The sequence below is a fragment of the Trachypithecus francoisi genome, unplaced genomic scaffold, assembly GCF_009764315.1.
Source record: "Trachypithecus francoisi isolate TF-2019V2 unplaced genomic scaffold, Tfra_2.0 Lachesis_group11, whole genome shotgun sequence".
Classification (NCBI taxonomy): Eukaryota; Metazoa; Chordata; class Mammalia; order Primates; family Cercopithecidae; genus Trachypithecus; species Trachypithecus francoisi.
The window spans coordinates 125,341,439-125,358,372 of NW_022681456.1; the positions used below are offsets into that span (position 1 = coordinate 125,341,439).

At 46.1% G+C, this 16,934-nt stretch overlaps 1 protein-coding gene and 1 non-coding gene across 9 annotated transcripts in view; both read left to right on the forward strand.

Annotated features, from left to right (window-relative positions):
* Positions 1–16,934, forward strand: part of CHD4 (chromodomain helicase DNA binding protein 4) — a 44,825-nt gene that overhangs the window by 24,297 nt on the left and 3,594 nt on the right. For 5 of the 8 annotated variants that reach the window (XM_033223073.1, XM_033223078.1, XM_033223076.1 and 2 more), the window contains 15 exons: positions 1,959–2,083; positions 2,426–2,663; positions 2,816–2,991; positions 7,440–7,620; positions 7,705–7,791; positions 7,881–7,969; positions 8,073–8,206; positions 8,543–8,687; positions 9,017–9,182; positions 9,444–9,541; positions 9,660–9,789; positions 11,578–11,649; positions 11,944–12,081; positions 12,352–12,460; positions 12,572–12,704. In XM_033223073.1, coding sequence (XP_033078964.1) covers positions 1,959–2,083; positions 2,426–2,663; positions 2,816–2,991; positions 7,440–7,620; positions 7,705–7,791; positions 7,881–7,969; positions 8,073–8,206; positions 8,543–8,687; positions 9,017–9,182; positions 9,444–9,541; positions 9,660–9,789; positions 11,578–11,649; positions 11,944–12,081; positions 12,352–12,460; positions 12,572–12,704 — 2,021 coding nt within the window. Of the gene's footprint in view, positions 1–1,958; positions 2,084–2,425; positions 2,664–2,815; positions 2,992–7,439; positions 7,792–7,880; positions 7,970–8,072; positions 8,207–8,542; positions 8,688–9,016; positions 9,183–9,443; positions 9,542–9,659; positions 9,790–11,577; positions 11,650–11,943; positions 12,082–12,351; positions 12,461–12,571; positions 12,705–16,934 lie in introns of all 8 variants that reach the window. The other 3 variants (XM_033223071.1, XM_033223072.1, XM_033223075.1) reach the window with 2 other exon arrangements.
* On the forward strand, positions 9,222–9,358 carry LOC117091244. Its single transcript, XR_004440351.1, has one exon.

Here is a 16,934-nt window from a genome sequence, read left to right on the forward strand (position 1 = left end):
AGCTTAATAATAACTTGTATAACTGCAGTACAGTGATCAAAACTAGGAAATTATCATTGGTATTATACTATAAATGACAGACCTTCAATGAATGTCACCAATTTTTCCTGATGTCTATTTTCTGTTTCAGGATCCAATCCCAGGTCCCATGTTTCATTTAGTTATTGTGCTTCCTGCTATCTATGACATTTTTTTTCTTTTTCTTACATGATACAGACTTTTTTTTGAGATGGAGTCTCACTCTGTTGCCCAGACTGGAGTGCAGTGGCGCGATCTTGACTCATTGCAACCTGTGCCTCCTGGGTTCAAGCGATTCTCCTGTCTCAGCCTCCTGAGTAGCTGAGATTACAGGCGTGCACCACCACGCCCAGCAGATTTTTGTATTTTTAGTAGAGACGGTTTCACCATGTTGGCCAGGCTGGTCTCGAACTCCTGACCTCAGGTGATCCGCCTGCCTCGGCCTCCCAAAGTGCTGGGATTACAGGTGCGAGCCACTGCGCCCGGTCAATAGCAATACTTTTGATGAACACTGGTCAGTTATTTTGTAGCATGGCTCTAAGTCTGGGTTGGTGTGATGTTTTCTCTTGATTAAATTAGACATTTTGTGCAGGAGTGCCACAGAGGTGACGTTGTGTCCTTTTCTTTTCTTTTCTTTTTGAGACAGTCTTGCTCTGTTACCAGGCTGGAGTCTGGAGTGCAGTGGTGCGATCTTGGCTCACTGCAACCTCTGCCCCGGTTCAAGCCATTCTCCTGCCTCAGCCTCCCAAGTAGCTGAGATTACAGGTGCCCGCCACCATGCCCGGCTAATTTTTGTACTGTTAGTAGAGACGAGGTTTCACCATGTTGGCCAGGATGGTCTCGATCTCCTGACCTTGTGAGCCACTGCACACGGCCGATGATGTTTCCTTTTCAATGCATCATACTGGGGCACGGACATGATGTGTTATGTCCCCTTACTGGTAATGACTTGATCACTGGTTAAGGTAGTGTCTGTTGAGTTTCTGCAGTGTAAAGTTTCTCTTGTTCTCAATTGTGATTGATAAATAGCTTGAGGGAGATACTTGAGACTATGTCAGTGTCCTGTTTCTCCTTCAACTTTCATACTGATTTTAGTATCCATCAGTGGACTTTGCTTACAATGATTATTACTGTGGTGTTTGTCTAATGAGGTTTTATATTCTGACATTCTTTCTTTTTTACCTTCGCCTCCTGGGTTCAAGCGATTCTCTTGCGTCAGCCTCTCAAGTAGCTGGAATTATAGGTGACTGCCACCATACCTGACTAATTTTGTATTTTTAGTAGGCAGGATTTCACCATGTTGGCCAGCTTAGTCTCGAACTCCTGACCTCAGGTGATCTGCCCACCTCAGCCTCCCAAAGTGTTGGAGTTATAGGCGTGAGCCACTGCACCTGGCCTATTCTGACATTTTTCTTTAAGAGATGGGGTCTTGCCCTGTTGCCCAGGCTGGACTGCAGTAGCACAGTCAAAGATCACTATAACTTTAAACTCTTGGGCTCAAGTGATTCTCCTGCCTCAACTTCCTGAGTAGCTGGGACTACAGGTGTGCACCACCATGCCCAGCTAATTTTTCTTTGTTTTTTTGAGATGGAGTCTCGCGCTCTGTTGCCCAGGCCGAAGTGCAGTGGTGCAATCTCTGCTCACTGCAAACTCTGCCTACCAGGTTCAAGCGATTATCCTGCCTCAGCCTCCCGAGTAGCTGGGACTACAGGTGTACACCACCATGCCTGGCTAATTTTTGTATTTTTAGTAGAGGCAGGGTTTCACCATGTTGGCCAGGCTGGTCTTGAACTCCTGATCTCTAATGATCCACCTGCGTCTGCCTCCCAAAGTGCTGAGATTACAGGCGTGAGCCACCGCCCCGGCTTAGTTTTTTAAACTACATTTGTGAATTGGAATTTAGGAGACACTTCTAATGGTGTTTTTGGTTCCTTTATTAGCACCAGGTGCTCAGCAGTTCTGCTTCTTGCTTTCCACTCGAGCTGGGGGCCTTGGAATCAATCTGGCCACTGCTGACACAGTTATTATCTATGACTCTGACTGGAACCCCCATAATGACATTCAGGTGAGCAGAGGCAGCAGGCAGCCTTAATAAGTAACATGTTGGAGGCATAGTGGCCTCTATGAGCATTCTACCATCTGGAATTAGGTTTTTAGGTGAGAAACAACAGATTCTTTTTGTGTTGTTTACCTTATTGTGTAAGCCAGAGAATTTGGTTAGCTGTGGTCCTGTTTTGGGTAACATGTTAGAGGGTGGTGTCTGGAGGCAGGGGTGCAAAAGGAAGTTTCCTATGAAGGCAGGCTGTGGACCTTGTCTTGTGCTGAATTTAGAATACTATGTGGAAGTCAGGATAAGAGTGGCACCAGGAAAATACAATTTCTGGCTTTATTTCCTGCTCAACTCCAGGCCTTTAGCAGAGCTCACCGGATTGGGCAAAATAAAAAGGTAATGATCTACCGGTTTGTGACCCGTGCGTCAGTTGAGGAGCGCATCACGCAGGTGGCAAAGAAGAAAATGATGCTGACGCATCTAGTGGTACGGCCTGGGCTGGGCTCCAAGACTGGATCTATGTCCAAACAGGAGCTTGATGATATCCTCAAATTTGGCACTGAGGAACTTTTCAAGGATGAAGCCACTGATGGAGGTGAGCTAGTCAGGAACTTATATTTTGGTGTGGGGCTTGGCCTCTCTAAAGATTAGGGAGAATCTTTGATACCAAGGGTCTTGTGGGACTTGCTTTTTCCACTGCAGCTGCTGAAGCTGACTTTGGGGATGTGGGCCCTTGGTTTTTTATAGGAGGAGACAACAAAGAGGGAGAAGATAGCAGTGTTATCCACTACGATGATAAGGCCATTGAACGGCTGCTGGACCGTAACCAGGATGAGACTGAAGACACAGAATTGCAGGGCATGAATGAATATTTGAGCTCATTCAAAGTGGCCCAGTATGTGGTACGGGAAGAAGAAATGGGGGTGAGTATGAATCCAAGGCAATCCTGTGCTTGGTGATTGGTCTGAAAATTGGAATTGAGACCAAGGTGGTATTTGAGACAAGAGGAAAATATCTGTAGGTAAATTCTTACGTTGATGAATTGATACACCTCTTCCTTTGAAAACAAGGCTGATAACATGACTAATCAGATTTTCATCTTTGCCTTGGTTGTCAGAAAACTTATAACCAAATATTCTCACAACAGTTATTTTGGCTCTTTACCAGAATGTCATTTTCTCTTATGTGTTTTATTAAACCTTACACATAAAATTTTGAATGCTACCTCATCTCTCTAGAGAAAAGGCAGAAGATCCTAGATAATCTGTCTCTTTGTGTTTTCTGGTTTTTATTTAAGAGACAGGGTCTCTACCAGGTGTAGTGGCTCAAGTCTGTAATCCCAGCACTTCGGGAGGCCGAGACAGGCAGATAGATCACTTGAGGCCAGGAGTTTGAGACCAGCCCGGCCAACACGGTGAAACCCAGTTTCTCCTAAAAATAAAAAAATTAGCCAGGCATGATGGAGCACACCTGTAGTCCCAGCTACTCAGGAGGCTGGGGCAGGAGAATCGCTTGAACCTAGGAGGCGGAGGTTGCAGTGAGCTGAGATCACGCCATTGCATTCCAGTCTGGTGACAGAGCCAGACTCTGTCTGAAGAGAAAAAAACAACAAAAAAAGAGACAGGGTCTTGCTTTGTCATCCAGGCTGGAGTGCAATGGCACAATCATAGCTCAGCAACCTTAAACTCCTGGGCTGAAGAGTGACCCTAGTAGATGTGTGCTACCAGACCTGGTTAATTTTTTAAATGTTTTTAGCGATGTCTTGCTGTGTTGCCCAGGATGGTCTTGAACTCCTGGCCTTAAGCAGTCCTCCTGCCTTGGCCTCCCAAAGCACTGGAATGACAGGTGTTAGCCACTGCACCAGGTCTCCTTGTGTTTATTTTTATGTGCTTATTTTATTTATTTATTTATTTATTTATTTTGAGATGGAGTCCTGCTCTCTCCCCCAGGTTGGAGTGCAGTAGTGCGATCTCAGCCCACTGAAAGCTCCGCCTCTCGGGTTCAAGCAATTCTGCTGCCTCAGCCTCCTGAGTAGCTGGGACTACAGGCGCCTGCCACCACACCTGTCTCATTTCTTTTGTGTTTTTATTAGAGACGAGGTTTCACCATGTTAGCCAGGATGATCTTGATCTCCTGACCTTGTGATCCACCCACCTTGGCCTCCCAAAGTGCTGGGATTACAGGCGTGAGCCACTGCCCCGGCCTTACGTATGTTTTTTTTTGAGACAGAGTCTTGCTCTGTTGCCCAGGCTGGAGTGCAGTGGTGGGATCACGGCCCACTGCAACCTCCACTTCTGGGTTCAAACAATTCTCCTGCCTTAGCCTCCCAAGTAGCTGAGATTACAGGTACGCACCATCATGCCTGGCTAATTTTTTTATAGTTTTAGTAGAAACGGGGTTTTACCATGTTTGCTGGGGTACTCTAGAACTCCTGACCTCAGTGATCCGCCTGCCTCGGCCTCCCAAAGTGGTGGGATTATAGGCATGAGCCACCATGCCTGGCCTCCTTGTGTGTGTTTTTTTTTTCTTTTTTTTTTGAGACAGTGTCTTGCTCTCTCGCCCAGACTGGAGAGCAGTGGTGTGATCTTTTTTTTTTTTTTTTTTTTTTTTTTTGAGACGGAGTCTCGCTCTGTCGCCCGGGCTGGAGTGCAGTGGCCGGATCTCAGCTCACTGAAAGCTCTGCCTCCCGGGTTTACGCCATTCTCCTGCCTCAGCCTCCCAAGTAGCTGGGACTACAGGCGCCAGCCACCTCGCCCGGCTAGCTTTTTTTGTATTTTTTAGTAGAGACAGGGTTTCACCGTGTTAGCCAGGATGGTCTCGAACTCCTGACCTCGTGATCCGCCCGTCTCGGCCTCCCAAAGTGCTGGGATTACAGGCTTGAGCCACCGCGCCCGGCCATGATCTTGGCTCACTGCAACCTCCACCTCCCGGGTTCAAGCAATTCTCCTGCCTCAGCCTCCCGAATAGCTGGGACTACAGGCATGTGCCACCACGCCCAGCTAATTTTTTGCATTTTTAGTAGAGACGGGGTTTCACTGTGTTAGTCAGGATGGTCTCGATCTCCTGACCTCATGATCCATCTGCCTCGGCCTCCCAAAGTGCTGGGATTACAGGCATGAGCCACTGTGCCCAGCCCCTCCTTGTGTTTTTTTAAAGGTTAGAATCGGGCCAGGTGCAGTGGCTCACGCCTGTAGTCCCAGCACTTTGGGAGGCCGAGGTGGGTGGATCACGAGGTCAGGAGATGGAGACTATCCTGGCCAACATGGTGAAACCCTGTCTGTACTAAAAATACAAAAATTAGCTGGGTGTGGTGGCGGGCACCTGTAGTCCCAGTTACTTGGGAGGCTGAGGCAGAGAATCACTTGAAACCCGGGAGGTGGAGGTTGCAGTGAAGCCGAGATTGCGCCACTGCACTCCAGCCCGGCGACAGAGTGAGACTCCGTCTCAAAAAAAAAAAAAAATTAGAATCGGTCTATACCTTTTTATTCTCCTCCCTTCTCTTTCTTGGTCTTTTATAGTAAAAAAAAGAAAATAGTATGTGAGGAATCTGTGGCTTGTTTTAATGTTTTTCTCTCCCAAATGATGTAGAAGAGTATGAAATGGAAAAATAAAATTTCCTTTTTCTTCTGGTCTGCTGTAAACCACTCAGCTCAGGATTCTTTGAATTGGCGTTGGTTCTGGTGGTCTTTGTCATCTTTTCTCATTCTCCCACCTCAGAACCATCCCCCTGCTGTGTTTCCCTGATACTCACCTGTGATTTTGTTCTTGAAGGTAATGTGCCCAACCTCAGTTTATATGTAAGTGTGGCTGAATGGTCTGACGTAGGTCTGTATACTATAGTGTTCAATCAGAAACGACCCTACTAATAGAATGCTCACATTCCTTTCAGTGGCAGTGAACGTAATAGAAGTGATTGACGGGAGAGCACATGATAAGTGGATCATCCTTGTTGGTGACTACACAAGTATACACATTATTCTTTGATCAGTGACTGCAGCTGCTGTTGACTTCTTTTAAAAATTTTTTAAGTTTTATTTTTAATAGATAGTAATTTACATAGCTCAAAATACACGAAAGGGCAAGACGTGGTGGCTCATGCCTAGAATCCCAGTACTTTGGGAGGCTGAGGCGGAAGGGCCGCTTGAGCCCAGGAGTTGGAGACCAACTTGGGCAGCATGGTGAAATTCTGTCTCTAAGTAATAAAAACATGAGCTGAGTGTGGTTGCTCATGCTGTGGTTCTAGCTGTGTGGATCACTTAAACCTGGTGGTCGAGGCTGCAGTGAGCCATAATGATGCCACTGTACTCTAGCCTAGACAACACAGCTAGACCCTCTCTCAAAAAAAAAAACATATATGTATTTATAGGTACACACACGTATCTCTTTTCTCTTCTGTCCTCTAACAGTTTAGTTCCCTTCTTGGGGACAGCTAATGTTTTCAGTTCCTTTTGTATCTTTACAAAAATATTTTATGTGTATACAAATTATACATATATTCATACATGTATATGTACACCCACATACATGTACCTAAAAACTTTTTTTTCCTTTTAAACACAAAAGTAATACCAATGCAATGTAAATGCCACATTAATTAGGGAATCATAACAAGAGAAAAGTCTGTACATGTTGAGTACGGACATAATTTTGTTTTTTCTCTGAATATTTTCCATCTATGGTTGTTTGAATCCACAGGTGCAGAACCCATGGATGCAGAGGGCTGATTGTAATTTATTTAACTAGTTCCATAATGATGGACATTTAGGTTGTTTCTAATGTTATGCGATTAGCAGCTGTTTAATTCCAGTATAAGGGATGTGGAATCAGTGAGTGATCCTGAAGTGTCTGAAAAAAATTCACTTTTAGAGGAGTATCAACCTTTTTGGGACATAAGAGGCTATATATAATTCTTTTTGTTTTGCAGACAGTTGGTAAGCTTTTATGAAGTTCATGAAGAACAGAAAGGCTTATAGTCCTCTTCTCTCTTATGAAAATCTTTTACAGTATTTCAGAAGCTTCTCCATTCTGCCTTGCTAAGGCTCTGACCTTTTTTCTTTTTGCTATCTTCCGATTGTATATGCACCAGTGCAAGGGGTTAGAAGAAAGCATTCTGTGTCTTCATCCTTCCCTGTGATAATGGCTCTATCCTATGTTTTTCTTGAGTTATGCTGACTGCTAATCTATACATATTTATGAGGAGCTATGTACTCTCAATTAAATTTCTTCTAAGTTCGTAGGTCCAAACAGGCACACCAACTATTTAAGAGTCCCGTCATGAAAAGGAGCTAGCAGAGTGGGAACTATGAGGACCAGGGGTAGCTGGTGGCGCTGACTTCAGCACTCCTGAGTCCTGGCCCTCCCTCTGTCCCAGGAGGAAGAGGAGGTAGAACGGGAAATCATTAAACAGGAAGAAAGTGTGGATCCTGACTACTGGGAGAAATTGCTGCGGCACCATTATGAGCAGCAGCAAGAAGATCTAGCCCGAAATCTGGGCAAAGGAAAAAGAATCCGTAAACAGGTCAACTACAATGATGGCTCCCAGGAGGACCGAGGTGTGTGTGGCCGGCCCCGCCCCCCACCCATGGGCCGTTCCACTAGAGCAGTGGGCCCCGCTCATCTGCCCTCTCTCCCTCCAGATTGGCAGGACGACCAGTCCGACAACCAGTCCGATTACTCAGTGGCTTCAGAGGAAGGTGATGAAGACTTTGATGAACGTTCAGAAGGTGAGGGCTGTGCTTTTTTGTTGTTTTTCTAAATGTTGCTTTGTTTCATATCCTACCTGTGTCACTCATTTATCTTTTTCTTCCTGCAGCTCCCCGTAGGCCCAGTCGTAAGGGCCTGCGGAATGATAAAGATAAGCCATTGCCTCCTCTGTTGGCCCGTGTCGGTGGGAATATTGAAGTAAGTGCCATGCGATTCTAAGGGTGGGTGAGTGCTAGATAGATACTGGATCTTTGGTGGAGTGCAGCCTGCTCCCTCTCACCTGGGTTTCTTCTTCCCCTAGGTACTTGGTTTTAATGCTCGTCAGCGAAAAGCCTTTCTTAACGCAATTATGCGATATGGTATGCCACCTCAGGATGCTTTTACTACCCAGTGGCTTGTAAGAGATCTGCGAGGCAAATCAGAGAAAGAGTTCAAGTGAGTTGAGGGCTGGCGTGGACTGATCTAGAGCAAGGGCTTCTTCTGCTACATAGCTGGTCATTCCATGGTTCTAGGCCCAGCTGTGCAGGGAAGTGGGCTGTTTCCTCTGTTGAAGTTGGCAGGTGAAGCTGTTAGTAATGTGTTCCTTGCTTCCCTGGAAGAGAATCTGGGTCTTGTGGGGTCTGGAGATCAGCCTTCCAGTGCAGTGGTGGGCTTGGCCTCAAGGTGGAGCCATAGTTATTGCCTGTGATGATGCCTCACGAAGGGATGGAAAAAGAATCTTAAGAGTCAGCATGATCCCTGATGAACTCATTTCTCTACTTCTTTACGCAGGGCATATGTCTCTCTCTTTATGCGGCATTTATGTGAGCCGGGGGCAGATGGGGCTGAGACCTTTGCTGATGGTGTCCCCCGAGAAGGCCTGTCTCGCCAGCATGTCCTTACTAGAATTGGTGTTATGTCTTTGATTCGCAAGAAGGTGAGCCCTGAGCCACTTGCCATTGTTAAAAGTTTCTAGGGGGCCGGGTGCGGTGGCCCACACCTGTAATCCCAGCACTTCGGGAGGCCAAGGCGGGCAGATCACTTGAGGCCAGGAGTTTGAGGCCAGCCTGGCCAACATGGCGGAACCCCATCTCTACTAAAAATACAAAAATTAGCTGCGTGTGGTGGTGGGCACCTGTAATCCCAGCTACTCAGGAGGCTGAGGCAGGAGAATTGCTTGAACCCAGGAGGCGGAGAGTGGAAGGCCAATAGGAAAGGAGCCTGCAGCTGGAATTGGGTCTTCAACTTCTTGTCCCATTGCTACAGGTTCAGGAGTTTGAACATGTTAATGGGCGCTGGAGCATGCCTGAACTGGCTGAGGTAGAGGAAAACAAGAAAATGTCCCAGCCAGGGTCACCGTCCCCAAAGACTCCTACACCCTCCACTCCAGGGGATACGCAGCCCAACACTCCGGCACCTGCCCCACCTGCTGGTAAGTCTGCCTGTCCTGTCATTTTCTGTCCCTCTCTTTTTGTCCTGGCCTATTTTTCTGCTCCTCTGTGCTCAGTTCTAACAGGGTAGTCTGGCAGGACACACAGCAATTTCCCTCTCAGTTTAGGAGGGCCGTCCTAAGAATAGGGCTGGCTCTTAAAGGCACGAGAGGACAATTTAAGATGAGACAAACTGGGAAGAAATGACCTTCTCTCTGATGTAGGACCTTCTTCCTAATTGATTGTCTCTTATTGTTCTGCAGAAGATGGGATCAAAATAGAGGAAAATAGCCTCAAAGAAGAAGAGAGCATAGAAGGAGAAAAGGAGGTTAAATCTGTAGCCCCTGAGACTGCCATTGAGGTAAGAGATGGGGGTGACTGAATGCCACACTAAAGACAAATGAGTAAGTCCAGTCTTCCTTGTAGTTGCTGGCCTGTCTGCTTCATCTTTTTTGTTTTTGTTTTTTTTTCCTTTGAAGTGTACACAGCCCCCTGCCCCTGCCTCAGAGGATGAAAAGGTCGTTGCTGAACCCCCTGAGGGAGAGGAGAAAGTGGAAAAGGCAGAGGTGAAGGAGAGAACAGAGGAACCTATGGAGACAGAGCCCAAAGGTAAAGGTATCCGCATGGTTTTTTTTTTTTTGAGATAGTCTTGCGCTGTTGCCAGGCTGGAGTGCTGTGGTGCAATCTTGGCTTACTGCAACCTCTACCTCCCTGGTTCAAGCGATTCTCCTGCCTCAGCTTCCCGAGTAGCTGGGATTACAGGCGTACGCCATCATGCCCAGCTAATTTTTGTATTTTTAGTAGAGACAGGGTTTCACCATGTTGACCAGGCTGGTCTCAATCTCCTGACCTTGTGATCTGCCCGCCTTGGCCTCCCAAATTGTTAGGATTACAGGCATGAGCCACTGTGCCTGGCCTTTTTTTTTCCTTTTTTTTTTTTTTTTTTTTTTAGAAAAAGGAGTTTCATTCTTGTTGCCCAGGCTGGAGTGTAATGAATGGCATGATCTCGGCAACCTCGCCTCCTGAGTTCAAGCGATTCTCCTGCCTCAGCCTCCTGAGTAACTGGGATTACAGGCATGTGCCACCATGCCTAGCTAATTTTGTATTTTTTAATAGAGGGGGTTTCTCCATATTGGTCAGGCTGGTCTCGAACTCCTGACCTCAGGTGATCCACCTGCCTTGCCCTCTCAGAGTGCTGGGATTATAGGCGTGAGCTACTGTGCCTAGCTGGTATCCATATTTTTAAGCACTACAGATCCCTGTGTGAACCATGGTCACTCATGAATTTTCACTGGGGCTGTAGAGATAGCAGGAGGAAGCGATACACTGAAGAATCCTGCACCCTTGATTTTAGGTGGCAGGTTTTCCTATCTCTTATGACTTTATTTATTTTTATTTTTTGAGATGGAGTCTCACTCTGTCACCCAGGCGGGAGTGCAATGTTATGTTACGATCTCTGCTCACTGCAACTTGGGCCTCCCGGGTTCAAGCGATTCTTCTGCCTCAGCCTCCGAGTAACTGGGATTACAGGCATTCCACAACCATGCCCAGCTAATTATTTATTTATTTATTTATTGAGATAGTGTCTCACTCTGTTGCCCAGGCAGGAGTGCAGTGGCACGATATTGGCTCACTGCAACCTCCACCTCCTGGGTTCAAGCGATTCTCCTGCCTCAGTCTCCTGAGTAGTTACCATGCCCGGCTAATTTTTTTTTTTTTTTTTTTTTTTGAGGTGGAGTCTTCCTCTGTCGCCCAGGCTGATGTGCAGTGCAGTGGTATGATCTCGGCTCACTGCAACCTCCACCTCCTGGGTTCAAACAATTCTCCTGCCTCAGCCTCCTGAGTAGCTGGGATTACAGCACGCGCCACCATGCCCGGCTAATTTTTGTATTTTAGTAGAGACAGGGTTTTACCATGTTGGCCAGGCTGGTCACGAACTCCTGACCTTGAGATCCACCCACCTCGGCCTCCCAAAGTGTTAGGATTACAGGCGTGAGCCACCACGCCTGGCTAATTTTTGTATTTTTAGTAGAGACGGGGTTTCACCATGTTGTCCAGGCTGGTTTCTAACTCTTGACCTCAGGTGATCCATCCACCTTGGCCTCCCAAAGTGCTGGGATTATAGGCATGAGCCACCGCACCCGGCTAATTTTTGTATTTTTAATAGAGATTGGGTTTTCCCATGTTGGCCAGGCTGGTCTTGAACTCCTGACCTCAAGTGATCTGCCCGCTACTGTCTCCCAAAATGCTAGGATTACAGGCGTGAGCCACCATGCCCAGCTGACATTACTGTCATCGCAGACATTTAGATGTAGGTGTATCCAATTGGATAATAGTGTGGAACAGAGGAGAATATTCTTCCTTTAGGTATATTTTCAATAACATTTCTTCCCCTAGGTGTTGCTGACGTAGAGAAGGTAGAGGAAAAGTCAGCAATAGATCTGACCCCTATTGTGGTAGAAGACAAAGGTGGGTGTTTGAAGAAGTTGATTGTGGTTTAGAAGAACTCTAAAACCAGAAGCAAGGACTGTATCTGCCCTGCCTCCCTGTCCATACTCATCTAGCCATTTTATCCCAAAAGACTGCACCTGTCCCCGCATTTAGTTGTCAGTGGGCCAATGGCACCATTTTCTGGGTCTGAGAGACACCCAGGTGGAGAAGGGGTGGAGGTGGATGGATTCTTGTAGCATACAGTGTTCTGGGTCAGGGCGATGGTGCTGGGCTTTGGCTGGAACTGACATTTTTCTTCCTTACATTCTGTAGAAGAGAAGAAAGAAGAAGAAGAGAAAAAAGAGGTGATGCTTCAGAATGGAGAGACCCCCAAGGACCTGAATGATGAGAAACAGAAGAAAAATATTAAACAGCGTTTCATGTTCAACATTGCAGATGGTGGTTTTACTGGTATGGAAATGAGGGGCCCACCAGGGTTAGAAGGATCTGATGTGAAATTGGGGTTCTTGTCAGAAACCACGGTACAGGGACTTTACCTCTGTTCGATGAGGGAATGCCAAACTGATAGTGTACTCCCCTGGGTTCTGTGGAGAAAGCCAGAAGCAAATTATATAAAGATGGATCCAGGGATAGGGGATGGTGGGGGACAAGAATAAGTAGCATTTTCAATTCTCACAGATGTTTGCTTCCCCTCCCCACCTTCCCTAAATTCCTCCTCAGAGTTGCACTCCCTTTGGCAGAATGAAGAGCGGGCAGCCACAGTTACCAAGAAGACTTATGAGATCTGGCATCGACGGCATGACTACTGGCTACTAGCCGGCATCATAAAGTATCCTTTGCCTGAATCTGGACTGAGGCTTTTGGTGAAAGGTTCTGAAGGTCTCTTAGTTTGAGGTTCTTACTTTTCTTGTTTTGTTTTTCCTGAGCACTTTTCCAATAGCCATGGCTATGCCCGGTGGCAAGACATCCAGAATGACCCACGCTATGCCATCCTCAATGAGCCTTTCAAGGGTGAAATGAACCGTGGCAATTTCTTAGAGATCAAGAATAAATTTCTAGCTCGAAGGTTTAAGGTGAGCGGTTGGGGAGGAATATATTGATTGCTTAAGTGACAAACTTGAAAGTGCATAACATCCGGCGGCGGAGGGAGTCTGTCCATCCAGCGCACTGTTCTCACTTTCTTCATTCTGTGGAAGGCTTTGCTTCCAAGTAACTTACACATTAGGGTTGAAGACACACAGACTTGAAAGTTAACTAACTGTACATGAGCTGTAGGTGACTATGGTCCAATGAGCGACACTAGTGCAGAGGGGTTTGTTTGGGGAACACTGTAGATTGGAGTATTCAGGAAAGATACAGAGGTGGGATTGAATTGCATCTCTGAAGAGGTAGAGCTGTATCAGTCAGTGGGCTGCTGGTTCTTTTTTGAGACAGAGTCTCTGTCATCCAGGCTGGAATGCAGTCTCTTTCTCACTGCAACCTCTGTGTCCTGGGTTCAAGTGATTCTCCTGCCTCAGCCTCCTGAGTAGCTGGGATTACAGGTGCCCGCCACCACACCCAGCTGTTTTTGGTATTTTTAGTAGAGATGGGGTTTCACCATGTTGCTAGGCTAGTCTCAAACTCCTGACCTCAAGTGATCCACCTGCCTTGGCCACCCAGATTGCTGGGATTACAGGCGTGAGCCACGGTGCTTGGCCTGGTTCTTTTTTCTGGGCTAAAGAGTAGCTGTGTGGGCCAGGCACAGTGGTTCACGCCTGTAATCCCAGCACTTTGGGAGGCTGATGCAGGAGAATTGCTTGAAGCCGGGAGGTGGAGATTTCATTGAGCTAAGATTGTGCCATGGCACTCTAGCCTGTGCAACAGAGTGAGACTCTGTCTCAAAAAAAAAGAAAAAAAAAAAAAAAGAAAAAGACATGTCTGTTGTCTCATAAACTGAGTATAATCGGGGAAGAAATGTACACTAATAAGCCTTCAAGGATTATGTACTTAGCAATGATGTGCCCAGGGATAAAGAGACAAAGCATGGTATCTGCTTTCAAGGAGCTTTCAGTTTCAAGTAGGAGCACATGTGTAATCAAATGAATGCCATTCTGCATATCAGGAGAGACATTGCTGATTGGCATAAAAAAGTTCTCCAGAATTGCTTGAAACCAGGAGGCGGAGGTTGCAGTGAGTCGAGATCCCACCACTGCACTCCAGTCTGGTGACAGAGCGAGACTCATCTCAAAAAAGAAAAGAAAAAGTTCTCAGAGAGGCAGACACAGTGGCTAATCCCAGCATTTTAAAATAACCGATCGCTTGAGTCCAGGAGTTCGAGACCAGCTTGGGCAACATGGCAAAATGCCACGTCTACAGAAAATACAAAAATTCGCCAATTCTGGTGGCGTGCACCCATAGTTCCAGCTACTCGGGAGGCTGCAACGAGCCTAGATTGTGCCACTGCACTCCAGCCTAGGCATTAGAGTGAGATGCTATATATTTTTTTTTTTTTAATTGAGACAGAGTCTTGATGTGTTGCCAGGCTGGAGTGCAGCAGCATGATCTCTGCTCACTGCAACCTCTGCTTCCTGGGTTCAAGTGATTCTCCTGCCTCAGCCTCTAATTTTTGTATTTTTAGTAGAGACGGGGTTTTAGCATATTGGCCAGGATGGTCTCGATCTCTTGACCTCGTGGTCTGCCCGCCTCGGCCTCCCAAAGTGCTGAGATTACAGGCCTGAGCCACTGCGCCTTCCGAGACCCTGTCTTTAAAAAAAAAAAAAAAAGTTCTCCAGAGGATTTGGAGTATGGAGGGAACTCACAAATGGCTTTATGGAGAAGATGGCATTGGAATAAAATTTTGAGGAATGCGATGGAGATTTTTTGGTAGGAACAGAGGATATCTGAACAAAGGGATTAGGTTGGGCAAAGACATGAGGCAGCAAAGTTTAGTATGTCTGGAAACAGCAAATAGCCCAGTTGAGCTGTGGGGAAACATTTGTGTTGGGTGATGGTTGGGAGGTAGGTTGGAAAGACAAAGGTGGAAGAGCTAGAGGTCAGTAGGTGGGTTCTTGGCACCAGATAAGAGAGTTTGGACTTTACCCTATTGTTTTTTTTTTTTTTTTTTTTTTTTGAGGCGGAGTCTCGCTCTGTCGCCCGGACTGGAGTGCAGTGGCCAGATCTCAGCTCACTGCAAGCTCCGCCTCCCGGGTTTCCGCCATTCTCCTGCCTCAGCCTCCGAGTAGCTGGGACTACAGGCGCCCGCCACCTCGCCCGGCTAGTTTTTGTATTTTTAGTAGAGACGGGGTTTCACCGTATTAGCCAGGATGGTCTCGATCTCCTGACCTCGTGATCCGCCCGTCTCGGCCTCCCAAAGTGCTGGGATTACAGGCTTGAGCCACCGCGCCCGGCCTACCCTATTGTTAATGGGCAGCCACTGAAAGTTTGTGAGCAGAGTTTTGATAGGACCAAGGGAAATGGAAACAGCATTCATAAGATTATAAAACTATCATATAATCATGAGGTGTTAAGGGTCTGGGCTGTGATGCTGGTTGTGGAAAATGAAAAGGGTAAAGATAAAGGAAACAAAACACCAAAGAATTTACTGGACTTAGTGACTTATTGTAGGGGTCAGTAAACCTTTTTTCCCCTCCCGCAAACCAAAAATGGTTAATAAAACCCCCCCCCTTTTTTTTTTTGAGACAGTCTCGCTGTTGCCCAGGTTGGAGTGCAGTGGGGACATCTCCCAGCTCACTTGCAACCTCCGCCTCCCGGGTTCAACCAATTCTCCTACCTCAGCCTCCTGAGTAGGTGGGATTACAGGCATGTACCATCATGCCTGGCTAATTTTTGTGTTTTTAGTAGAGATGGCGTTTTGCCATATTGGCCAGGCTGGTCTCAAATTCTGGACCTCAGGTGACCTGCCCGCCTTGTCCTCCCAAAGTGCTGGGATTACAGGCGTGAGCCACTGCACCCAACCAAACGTTTTCTATTAAAGGGCCAGATAGGCTTCAGGCTTTGTGGGACATGTGGTCTCTGTTGTACATACTTAATTCCGTCTTCATTGTGTGAAAGCAGCCACAGGGGATACATAAACAAATAAGTTAGGATGTGTTTCAGCATTTCATCTATGGATATTACAATTTGAATTTTGTATAATTCTCATTAAATGGCATGAAATAGTCTTGTTTTGACTTTTTGCCAACCATTTTAAAATGTAAAACCCATTCTTAGCTCTTCAGCCATATAAAAACAGGTGGTGGGGCAGAGCTGGCCCACAGGCTGTAGCTCGCCAACTCCTGACTTACTGGATTTGAGGTACAGAGTAAGACTGAAAATAACATTTTGAGCCTGAGTCCAACTGGAAAGTTGAATTGTCATTTAAGAAGAGAGAGCAGTTTGTAGAAAAGAATGATACCAAATTTTAGACAAGTGTTTTGGTATTTCTTACAAATCAGCACCCCTCCCACTCCTACCCCCATCACCATACACTAGTAGGATCAGAACCAGTGCTCAAGGTACATGTTTGAGAAGCATCAAGTCATCTGCAGAGAAGTGCTGGCAGACCTAGGAGAGGAGAAGGGCATGAGAAATCTCATATGTTGAGTCATAGGTTTTATGAATATATTTTTTAAGTAATTAAAATCTTTTCATAAATTAAGAACCAACATTCTGCCTCTTGGGATATATTTCAAAGAACCTTTAATACAGCTGCATCAGGTGACATATGCATGAGTGTGTTTGCAGTATGATTTTTGGTGATGGGGGCCTAGAGGTAACCTAAATGTTCAGCATTAGGAGAATGCATAGGTAAAACATGTATTCATATCATGGGGCATTAAACAACAGAAGCAACAAAAATCATGTGCATACAACATAAGTGTACCTTTTAAAAAGTAGGTAGTGGGAGAAGGAAAAGCATTTTATAGGTACAGAAAACATCATTCTGTAACTTAGAAACGTACATACGAAACAAAAACACAGTCTAAAAACCTACACAAAAAGCCACAGTATTACTATATTAGAAAGGCTGCTTTTCAGAGGAATGGAAGTGAGATGGCGATAAGAGGAAATAAACAACAAAAATATTTTAAAATAGCAAAATAACCCTCTTTTTTTGAGACAGAGTTTCCCTCTGTCATTCAGGCTGGAGTGCAGTGGCACGATCCCGGCTCACTGCAACCTTTGCCTCCCGGGTTCAAGCATTATTCTGCCTCAGCCTCTTGAGCAGCAGCAGTTACAGGTGTGCACTACCATACCTTGCTAATTTTTGTGTTTTTAGTAGAAATGGGGTTTTGTCATGTTGGCCAGGCTGGTCTTGAACTCCT